Source organism: Rutilus rutilus (assembly GCF_951802725.1).
Source record: "Rutilus rutilus genome assembly, chromosome: 9".
Taxonomy (NCBI): domain Eukaryota; kingdom Metazoa; phylum Chordata; class Actinopteri; order Cypriniformes; family Leuciscidae; genus Rutilus; species Rutilus rutilus.
Genome location: NC_140223.1, coordinates 8,748,219 through 8,760,334, shown reverse-complemented (window position 1 = coordinate 8,760,334; position 12,116 = coordinate 8,748,219). Strand labels below are relative to the sequence as shown.

The window sequence follows — 12,116 nt, the reverse complement described above, 5'->3', positions numbered from 1 at the left end:
TTACTTAAGTACAATATGTAAAAAATTTCGCCGCTAGGGGTCGCTAACCTCTTACAATAACAAAGGCATAGTTTGATGACGCAACATTTGCTAAGAATTATGGATCTTGTCGCCAACGTCAAGCCGACCGATCTGATAATGTTTATGGATGAGTGAATACATCGATGTTTTTATCATGACTGTGATATGAAGCAGGTCGGGATTGCTAAGAGACAGCTATCAGCTCCACACGCGACGCGAGTCCCGCGGATATAAAAGGAATATGGACATTTCATTCTACCGAACTACACACAAGTGCAGAATTACAACTCACAGGTCAGTTTATTAGACAAATTAAACTTGTGAGGTAACGCAGCGCTGTTTCACTTGGTCTAACATTACACTAGCACACTAAACTGCATTTGAATGTGTTGAAATTTATGTTATTCTATGTGTTAGGCTAGTTTGTCTATATGAGACTAGCAGTAAGCTAGATCAACATTAGAATAACATACAGATCATATTCTAACATTTTATCATTGTTGAACTATATAACATTGATTAGTTTTATGTAAATGTGCTCACCTGTTTAATAAAGTACATGTAGGAGCGGTCGAAGTCTCGGACGTGGAGCTCTCGGCATCTCGAAAACACCGCGCTGATATTGATTCTCGTTTTAGTTATCCTTTTTTATCCAAGGTCTGCTTGCCATGGTCCATAATGTTTGAACGAAACAACAACAGCGTGCGGATAGACATTACGAACTACACAGTTGTCCACGTCTGTCGCCTTGGTTACTATCAGAGGGCTCTGGTTGCTATGGCAGTACGAGCGGAAACCAGGGAGAACGCGGATATGACGCCATTGACGGTGACAAAACGGAAATAAAGAAACGGGACGTGTCTTCGAATTAAATTACAAATTTCTCCTGGTTTGAAAGTTGTTGGAAACAGTCGGGATAATGTAAGTACACAACTAAAAAAATATATATTACATAGATATAGTGATTTTTGCTATTTTTAAAGCAAAAATATTACATATTGTACCTTTAACATTGTGCATGACAAAAAGGCGCCATTTTTTTTTTTATTGAACTCAACTGCAAATAAGATTGGAGACTTAGCATTGATTAACAGCTTAAATATTAGTGTTTCTCCCACAAAGCTATTGTGTTGTACAACAAGTACAGTGTACAAAACAATAGTACACACAACTTTTAATGGTGCTTTTTTCTGCCTTACGAGCTTGACTGTAATCTTAAAATTGAATATAATATATAGCACCATCCACTTTCATTGTGCATCTCACAGGAAGAAAACAAATTATAAGATGTTCATTACAAAACTTAAATTTTAAAACTTTATATTCTGGATAGCAGAGCAGAGTTGGGCAGCGGCGGATGATCTGTCAGGCATTTGCTGACATTCGTTTAGTTATTCATGAGATCCTTGAGAATGTATGAAAGGGATATTTTTACAGACACTGATGAGTGAGTGTGAATTATAAATGACGTCTGCAGGAATGGCTTCCGTAGATCTCGCTCGGTGGGCGTTGTGTGCATGAATACAGTACCTCTGAAATATTCCTGGAAATTTGATCTGCTGTGCATATATGCAAACACTGGGGATTAGGCCTATTTGACTGTAATACTCATATTGGTTCTGTATTCTTTTAGCTTATGCTTGACACCATTTATGACCATAGCCTATATGTGACCCTGGACCACAAAACCAGTCAACATGGGCCATTTTCTTTCTTTTTTTAAATTGAGATTTATACATCATCTGAAACCTGAATAAATAAGCTTTCCATTGTATGGTTTGTTAGGATAGGACAATATTTGGCCTGAGATACAACTATTTGAAAATCTGGAATCTGAGGGTGCAAAAAAATCAAAACATTGAGAAAATGGCCTTTAAATTTGTCCATTCATGTTCTCGATTGTGCTGCATTCACTCACAAAAATAAATGTTTTAGATATTTACGGTAGGAAATTTACAAAATGTCTTCATGGAACATGATCTTTACTTAATATCCTCATGATTTTTGGCATTTAAAAGAAAAATTGATAATTTTGACGCATACAATGTATTAATGGCTATTGCCACAAATATACCCGTGCGACTCGTGACTGGTTTTGTGATCCAGGGTCACATGTTGAATCTTATTGCTTCTTTTTCTGACTTTGTAGAATGTGTATTGTGATGTCACTGAGGTAACACACTCTTAGAAGAAAAGGTTTTATAAAGAAGCTTAATTTAGGCCCTTTCACACCGAGAACGATAACTATATTATTTTCCACACCAGCACATGATATCGTTCTGTCTATTCTAAGCACACTGCGATTTTGTCATCTGCCGTTTTAAATGCTCGAGCTCTTTAAAGCAGGATGGATTTTGATTCGCTGTCAACGTTTGTATTGTTCATCAGCTGGAAAAAAAACGTTTCCATGTGCTGTTATCGTTATAGTTGTGGTGTGGACTCTGCTGTTCTTTTATCTTTAGAACGATTTATTTTTATCGTTATAGTTATCGTCCTTGGTGTGAACAGGGGCCTAATGGCCAAATCGCACGGAATAAGATATCTCAGTAAAACTAGCAGAAGTGGGAGAGTAACTCGATTTGCGCATCGCCGTCACCCTCCTATCGTCATGTGCGTATTACGTTGCATCCTGATATCACGTGCGCAAACACATATAACCTATATTTATATATATAAAACAGCAATGTCTGGTCGAACGATGTATTAATTAACTTCAGATTGGATTGTGGCTCTTTCAAGCGTCTCCATACATGAAAAACCACGGAAAACTACTTTTGAACACGAAATGATGAAATATTTACGTATTTACAGCTGGATTAGTATTACCTGAGGTCATTTTTCCGGACCTTTTTACTGAAGGTAAAATTCTTATTATTAAATCTTATTATTATATACAGGATTTAATTTAGGGACCTGGGTGGCTTCAGGACCACGGACAGCTTCAGCCAGTGACACAACCCCCCCCCACTTCCCCAACCACACCACTACACATTCATGTCATACATATTCACTATTCAGTATATTCATATTTTGAATTATTTTTTTATATTTTCTGTGTTTTTTTTTTTGTTTAATTTGAATAATTTTATTATGCGTTTTTGTCATTTTTTTTTTTTTTTTTTTTTTTTTTATATTTCAAAGTTATTTTAACTTCATGCCGTTGTAACTTGATTGTGTCGAGGCTTCGGTTCCAGTTATTTTAGTTGTACAAAAACAAAAAAAAAGCTGTCCGTTATGCTGCTTGATATTGCAAACTGTTTCTTGTTATCACATTATTTTAATTCATTATCGTAATCATAAACACACTGGTTTGTAGCACAAATTATTTGATTGATTTAGTGGCAAATGAATCGGAAGTGCCCACACAATCACAGCTTACTGAATGTGAACAATTGATTTAATTAATTCATGACAATCTTTAATTTTAAAGGAATAACCTATGATATTCTATCATTATTCACTCACGAAATTAAGTCGTTATTCACTTATAATCTCCCCCTCACAATTCTCATTCATGCCTAAACGAACGTTGCGCCAAGTGCCATTAAAGGCAAATCGTATTGGTTCTTGTGTGTCACATGATTGATCACAGTGCAGCTTGGTCATCTCTGGCGGAAAGTGATAGAATGACTTAAATTTTAGTCAGTTCTTCACACAAAGCTCATGTGCCCTTAGAAGACTTTGAATTAAGCAAACAAGTTGTGTTTTTTTCCACTTTAAAATGTCCTAGTATGGAAAACAGTAAAAATTGTATATTGTATAATATACTGTATCTCCTTTTGTGTTCCATGCAAACAATAACAGCATGTGAGTTAAGTTAAAAGCCCTATTCGGACGGGACTAGTTTTCCAAACGACGTTTGAGTTACAATTCTTATAAACCTACGTCTGTGATTTCATGTACGGATTCGGACGGGACTAACATCTCCGTGTTTATTACCGAGGTAGGAGTGTCTGTGTTTTACATATGGGCATTGCAGAAGATCACATGGATTGCGTATGAAATTTGATCAAATTTATTTTGAAATGAAGTACTTTTAAAATTAAGCACTTTGAAATATAAAGTAAAACGTCCTAATGTATTTAGTGTTTTGTAAACATTTTATAAAAATTGTAGTATAGGGCTGCAACTAACGATTATTTTGATAATCGATTAATCGGGCGATTATTTTTACGATTAATCGATTAATCGGTATATGTACTTATATTTTAGTTTTGCCCATTTTTCCCCAAGTAAATTATTAACAAAGGGTCTTTATCATTCAACATAGACTTTTTAGAGATTTTAACCATTTTGCATTCATATCCACATAAAAAACATACCTGGAGTTGTGTTTTATTATGTGTTAGTAATCCTTTATCGAACTCTTCTGCAATCAAAACACTGACCCATAACGTTATGTACTCTAGCAAATTTCACAAGGAGATTTCAAATAATGTTTTCACCATGGCAGTCATTAGGTCTCCTAAAGTAGTTTAACATCCCGAACAAAGCTTATTAAGGAATCTTGCAGAACATATTTTCACGAAGAATAAGAATAAAACAGAATACAGATGCAGTAAATTGCATTTTATTTTATTTTTTCCTGTAAACACGCAGCTTATACCTGAGAAACAGCTTTATAGCTTATGCTGTGAAATCAATCAGAAAGTTGATAGTAGCTCAACTTTATGGTAATGAGCTTTACGCGGTTCGAAAAAAATATTAATTGCAGAGTTTAACCATCATAGAGTGAAAGTGTATCATTTGCATGTGTTTTTAAGTCCTGTCAGTTTAACAGGGCGCGCTTGACAGGGCATATATGAACAAGCAGAGAGAGAGAGAGCGCCCCGGCCGCGCGCGCGCACTCACCCGAGCGCTGTCTTGCTCTCTCTCTCCCTCCCTCGTGCATATTAATTGTGTCGAAAAAAAAACTCTCCAGTGATGAAATATTTTCTTTGTTGACAAATCTTGTGCGATATCCTAAACTGCCGAATGCTGCTTCGTTCGATTAGTTTTATCTTCCGCTTTTTTCTTTCTCGAGCTTACTCCACTGCCGCCTGCCTCCGCCATCTCGCTGAATGCTGCAGAGACGCTGTGCGGGAAGCACGTGACATAAAACAAGGCCAGCTATTGGCTATTCGCTACTTCTCCTGCTGTACTGGCTGAGTAAAACCTCCGGTGGCTCATAACTGCCACACTTTGGTCACCGCAGATTTAAAATATGCACGAAATGAGCCGCTTATGGCAAATAAAAGTTATTTAGCAACTAATCGATGACTAAATTAGTTGACAACTATTTTAATAATCGATTTTAATCGATTAAATCGATTAGTTGTTTCAGCTCTATTGTAGTATAAAAAAACTAAACATACATTTATCATCATGATTTTATAGAACTGGGTTCTTATAATAAACCCACTGGAATAAAAAGTTTTAAAGGTGCATTGCGCAACTTTTCATGTTAAAAATACCCGTTTTCTAACCCATACATGCTTAAACAATTGCCTGATGGGCTGAATGAGCCCTTCTCTGATCACTGCGATTGCGTCTATAATCCTGTACAGTAAAATAAATAAGAGGGATTCGGGTCGGAATCTGAGACTGGGCGTGACGTCATGCGCGTTCACGGCACGCTCATATGTCTGGCAGGTTTGTGTATGCGCCGACGCCGCCATTCTCCGTAGAAAATGGATTCTAAGAGAAGTTCATTAGAAGTTCAGAGAAGAGAAGTTTGTAGTTCATTTCAAACACCAACGCAAACTCCACGTAAGATAAAAAAAGAGAACTTTTGTCTAGTGCAACCAAAAGGTCCAAATTGGAGTCAGACAGGCGTCGGGGTAAGACGAGAGTAAACATAGGGAAGGCTTTCAACAAATGGAGAGATCTCCGGTCTGCTCTAGGGCTCAAACGGGATCCTCAGTTGGCTTTTTTCTTGATAAAAAGGTAAGATATATCCCATTCTCTAATGTCTGATACGGCCAATAATGACAATAAATGACGATCCATAAAATGTGTAATGCTTTAGCGTAAGCTAGATAAATGTACAATCGGAATAGGTTTTACTAACTTACCATTGTCAGTGATCAGGTTCAGAATGATTGTGATATAAAATGCTGATATATAAGTTAGATACTTAGACACAAATTTTGAGCAAATTACTGCTTAATTACGATGTATTGCTATTGGAATATGCTACTTAGCTTATCAATAAAACAGGCTAAACCCCCGCAAATCTTCGGCGGATTAGCCTGTTTGGCTTTTATGGTAACGTCATAGTGCCACTTGATTGTTTATTACCTTGAGACATTTGGGTGTACTTTGTTGACCGACTGTGTGGTATGGTATCATGATTACTATTTTGAGCTTTTACAAAGTAATAACTTATATTGTTCATGAACGTGTTTCCATAATAATAGTCATAAGTGGATACAGTAAACACATAACACAGTTCAACATGGAGATAGATGGGAATAAAAAACGAAGTTTTCTACTACCCCCATTTTTTCCCCTCACACATAAGTGTGTTATTTACTCAATTGCCTTTCCTTTCACATATTTTAAATTACTTGCAGATTTAAAACTTTATTACCTCTGAAGACATTATGATTGTAAACAAAAGATTTGTGCGGCTGATGCTCCTTGGGTTATGACCAGCTCGTGCTCGTGCAAGCGTGCGTGTGCGTGTGGTCCGTGAGCGTGCACACCTCTGGTTGCAGTTTCGCTTGCCGCCAGAGGGGGCGTAGTTCTGCGAAAACTCAGACTCTTGCGCAATGCACCTTTAACTTATATAATTTACACGTTATGTAATTATGTGCAGAAATGAAAGTAGTCTTACCTGAAACTGGTATTACAGTAGCCAGTCTTAACAGTTTACGTGATTCGGCTCATTTTTTTATTTCTTCGCAGTGTACCGAACACATCTACATCCATTATCGGTGCGCAAAAAGCAGAAACTTGAATACCGGCGCGATAGCGAGAGATTATACGGTAGTTCACGTTGACCAAAACACACAAGAAAAAGTGTTTTGGAAACAAACATTTTCGGCAATCACAGACATTCGCATTCGGACGGGATTAGATTTCTCTGAGGACCGCCGAGTTTGACGAAAAACAGTAGGTCATTTGCTCTGGAATTTTTACAGAGGTCGTGTGAGAAAAAGACAGACATGGCAGATTCGGACAGGATTCAAATCTCAAAGTACGTCTGTGAAACAGAAATTTCTCTAACGTCCCCCTGTGAAACTAGTCCCGTCCGAATAGGGCTAAAGTCGCTTTAAAGGGATTGTTCACCCAAAAAATGAAAATTGTCATCATTTACTCACCCTCAGGTTGTTCCAAACCTGTATGAGTTTCTTTCTTCTGTTGAACCCCAAAATAATATATTTAAAGGATTTTGGGAACCAGACAGTTGTTGGACCCCATTGACTTCCATAGTATTTTTTTATTTTTTTTCCTACTATGGAAGTCAATAGGGTCTGTCAACTGTCTGGTTCCCAACATTCTTCAAAATATCTTCTTTTGTGTCCAAATATTTGGTTTTTATGGTTTTAGTTAAAGGGGTCATATAATGCCATTTTTGTACAAGCTAATATGATTCTTTAGGGTCTAAATTAAAAGTTTGTAATATTAAAAATTCTCATTAGTATTGTAAGAAAACACTAATTTTACCTGGTCAAAAACAGCTCTGTTTTCAGCACGCCGTTTCAGTGCATGTGTCTTTAAATGATAATGAGCTTTGCTCACCCTGCCCCTCTGTTCTGTGGGTACACCGTATTAGACATTCTCTGACCGTATCTAACACAATAACCACGTGTTATTCGTTATAAACGTGGGATTATGAATTATATTGAGAACGTCGTACATAGAAAACATGCCGTAATGTACCCTGAGTGTAAACCTTAGATGCATTCATCGTGAAGCCTGCAGCAAGGTTTGCAAATTTCGCAAAGATTAATATAAATACTAATATAAAGGTTAATAAAACATTACACTCACATCTTCTGGAGGTTCAGCAGGAACACGTTGGTACCGATCCGTTTTTTCTCGTTTGTGAAGCTGTCTGGTGTGAAATGATTCCCGCAAACATGAAAGCACAGACGATCGTGGGGAATCCCCGTGAGGGAATCCCCGCGTCAATCCTTTGGGCATATCCTCTTCAAAAACAAAACTCAGCCACTGCTTCTTCAACGGCTCAGATTTAGGAACATCCAAATGACTGCTGTGTTCCTTATTACATCTAAGAACAGAACACCACAATCGCTTCGACGCCATTCTACTCCAGCATATCAACAATGGCGGACTACTATGACGACGGCTGTCACAGCTTGCTCAGGGCGGGTCTTGTGTTGAAACACGGCTGTCAATCACAATAGCGGGAGGGGCGTACGATCTTATGACGTCACAATATCGAACGGCTTGATTTCAGAGATGGTCAAACATATAAGGAGATTAAAACAAAACCACTGGATGGATTTTTATCATGATAGGATGGTTGTGTACAGGCACTGCCAACAGACATTTCAGTGCAATCAACTTGTAAAAGTGCATGTACCATTATATGACCCCTTTAACAAAAATAACCCTGACCCACGCTCACAAAAACTCATGCACATGCTTAGTTTCAATGTCACCTTTCACCCACTTTTGGATTTGTGCAGAAATCTGGGCTGTTGTTAGACGTTACACACCTCTATATTTACCACTTTCAAATCTGCTCTCCTCTCACGGATGGGGTCACATGGGTCAAATCTAACAAGTAATCGCCCATGATCGTTTGGTTTTTGGTTTATGATCATTTGAATGTCCTGATGCTGTTCGTTGTTAGTGTGTGTTTCACAGCATGGAAGACTGACTGCTCGTTTTTCTTGTTTTAGAAACAAAGCTTCACTGACACATCGCAGAGGAGAAGAAAAGAAGAAGAGGAGGAAGTGACATCATTATTTCTACTTCATTCTGTCAGTATGAGGCTGAAGCAGGATGTGAGTCCAGTAGTGGTCGTCATATTCAGATTGGTGGTTTGGCTTTACTCTCTCATCTCTTACCTGCCGTACCTGTTGCTGAGATCGTCCGAACTGCAGTCGTTCTCCGAGTGTTCGCGGAGGGTGAAAGGCCGTTCCCTGAGCGCACACCCGTCGGGACCGTACCGGGATGTCGGAGCGCTGAGAGCGCTGGCAATGTGCCTACAACCCGGGGTGAACACACTCGATCGGGTGTTTGAATCAACCGTGAGCCGCTATCCTGACCTCGACTGCCTGGGCACCAGAGAGTTGCTGAGCGAGGAGGACGAAGGTCAGGAGGATGGAAGAGTCTTCAAGAAGGTGTGTATCGTCTGAAAGTCCATGCTATGCTTTGGCCCTTCAAAACTCTTGGATGTGTTGAAGGAGCAACGCTTTTGTCATTTATTTGATCAAAAATGCAGTAAAAACAGTGAAGTATTATTACAATTTAAGACAACTGTTTTCTATGTGAATATATTTTAAAATGTAATTTATTCCTGTGATCAAAGCTGAATTTTCAGCATTATTACTCCAGTCTTCAGCGTCACATGATCCTTCACAAATCAGTATAAAATGATAATTTGCTGTTCAGTTATTATTGGGGCTCAATTAAAAATAATAGTTTTTTTATTATCAATGTTGAAAACAGTTTTTGCTGCTTAATATTTTTGTGAAACCGTGATGCCATTTTTTTTCCTCAGAATTCTTTGATGAATAGAAAGTTCAAGACAAGAACAGCATTTATTTTATTTAAATCTTTTTTTAACATTGCAAATGTCTTTTTTTTTTTCATCACTTTTGATGATGAAAATGCATCCTTGCTGAATAAAAGCATTAATTTAATAAATTACTCTTTAAAATATATTCACATAGAAAACAGTTTTCTTAAATTGTAATAATATCTCACAATAATACAGTTTTTACTGTATTTTTGGTCAAATTAATGCAGCCTTGATGAGCATAAAATAATATCAATTAAAAAAATCTTAATGAATCTAAAGGTTTGACCGATAGTGTTTATTCAAATACTGGATAAATTTAATAAACATATATTCAAAAATTGGGCCTAAAGTTAATGAGCTGATGTCATAAATGTGATGATTTCTGAAATACATGTTTTGATAACTTTATAAATGGTCTGAGTGGAGTGGACTAATAAGGGAGGTCTGTTTTGTGTTGCGTGGGTGTGTGTGTGTGTGTGTGTGTGGGTGTGTGGGTGTGTCTACATAATACATTAAACTCTGTTTTCGAAAGCACAGAGAAAATCTTGTTTTCCATGTCATGACCCGTTTAAGTCAAGCAGCCTGTAACAAACTGACCTGCAGCATGTGAATGATCTCTCAGTTCTGATGGTAATCCTATTGTCCAGCGCTGGAGCAGCTCATATAGTAATACTATTCTCCTGTGTCGCTGCTGTTACTCAACTAAAGCTGCCCAACATGTGCTGCTGTTGTGCAAGATAAAAAGGGCTTGATTATGCATCCCAAACAACTGCTGCTGGATGTTTCTTTCTGCTGGCTGATTTGCTTTTGTTCTAACATTGTTTAAGAGAGTGCTCTATTTGCACACTATTCTGGCTTGAGCATCCAAAACACAAACCTGATGCACTTTTGTTGCATTTTATTCTTTATTTTATTTTCCATCCTCTTTTGAATTCATCAGGCTGCTTTTATATCTGTATCTTCAAGACGATTAGGCTATTATGTAAATGACTGGAAATTCTTTGGATGTAAAAATAATGACAACTTCCTTACAAAGTTTCTGGATACTGAACAGGCATCGATATACAGTATATAAATGCTGAAATATACTGTGTAAATATACTGTGGAGGGATTTTTTAAGTTAATTTGTCTTGTGCACAAAATAAATCTTGACAAACTTTACATTTAAATGCTTATAAAGAGGCATGGGTATTATCTAGCAGTGCATTACAGGAGAGAAAAATTATAATTATACTGTTCTCAATAATAATACTACTACTTTGTGTTTGTAAAAGGTAAAGTAGGCCTATGTCTACATACATTAATCTTGATCATATCAGAAAACAGATTTTTCTTGCTGTTTTGAAGTTTTAACTTTTTTTTTTATTAAGCAACATACCAGATCTTTAATTGTAAAGGTCAGACAGAGGATTTAAAATGTACGACTATAGGTCGCTATTCTGTGCCTTTTTGTAGTATAAATAGTGTGTTCACTGTTAGAACTTTTTGACTCATTTTTTCAAATAAAAGATTTCCTGTATCATAAATCGATGAACTTTTGCTTAAAAACTGTGAAAAAATGCCCTAATTCCTCTAAGTTTAAAAAAAAGGTCACCCCAGATTTAAAAAAAATAGGAACAATCATACAACAAATGTTAGTGTTAAATGTTAAAAGTAAGTAGCACTTCTTAACTTTCTAGAACTGTTTAGAACTTTCTGGAACTTTCTAGAACTGTTTAGAACTTTCTGGAACTTTCTAGAACTGTTTAGAACTTTCTGGAACTTTCTAGAACTGTTTTTCTAGAACAAATCTTGGTATACATATGAGAGAGAGGGAGCTTTATAAGCAAACAACTCAACTTGATCCTTTTTGATATTCGGTTAAGCAGTAATATAATATGATATAAGCAGTAATGTTTGTTATATATGGTTGTTCCCCTTTTTTATCTAGGGTTACCTTTTTTAAACTTAGGGGCTTTTTCGTTGTTTTTAAGCTAAAGTTCATCGATGTATGAGACAGGAAATCTTTTATTTGAAAAATAGTCAAAAAGTTATGACCCTAATGGTCACACTGGAAACTCCAAATGGAAATTCCCGGATGAAGTGTGGAATGTTGGACACTTCATGCTCTGAACTGTCACAGTTTTAATTATGTTGCAGAGGAGCTTTCAGACTCTAATGTTGAACGACAAAATAACCTTATGAAGGTCATACACCACACAGTGTGTAAGTGTGCAGAGTGTACAGTGCATAATGTGGGACACAAGTGATGTTATGACTTTAAAAAACCTTGGCTACTGAACTTTTGGAGAAAGATTAAACAAAATGCTTCTGGAGAAATGTCATGTTGACTATGTACAGTATGAACCCTATAAATTCTCCATGACCTGTGACTATATAATGAGCCAATAGGAG

The 12,116-nt window shown here is 37.0% G+C and overlaps 1 protein-coding gene across 2 annotated transcripts in view; it reads left to right on the top strand.

Moving 5' to 3' along the window:
- Nucleotides 1-856: 856 nt before the first annotated feature.
- acsl3a (acyl-CoA synthetase long chain family member 3a) overlaps nucleotides 857-12,116 on the top strand; it is a 34,192-nt gene continuing 22,932 nt past the window's right edge. The window contains exons 1-2 of one of the 2 annotated variants that reach the window (XM_084418615.1): nucleotides 857-942; nucleotides 8,877-9,320. In XM_084418615.1, coding sequence (XP_084274741.1) covers nucleotides 8,964-9,320 — 357 coding nt within the window. In that variant the 5' untranslated portion in view covers nucleotides 857-942; nucleotides 8,877-8,963. Of the gene's footprint in view, nucleotides 943-8,856; nucleotides 9,321-12,116 lie in introns of those variants that run through there. The other variant, XM_084418614.1, reaches the window with a different exon arrangement.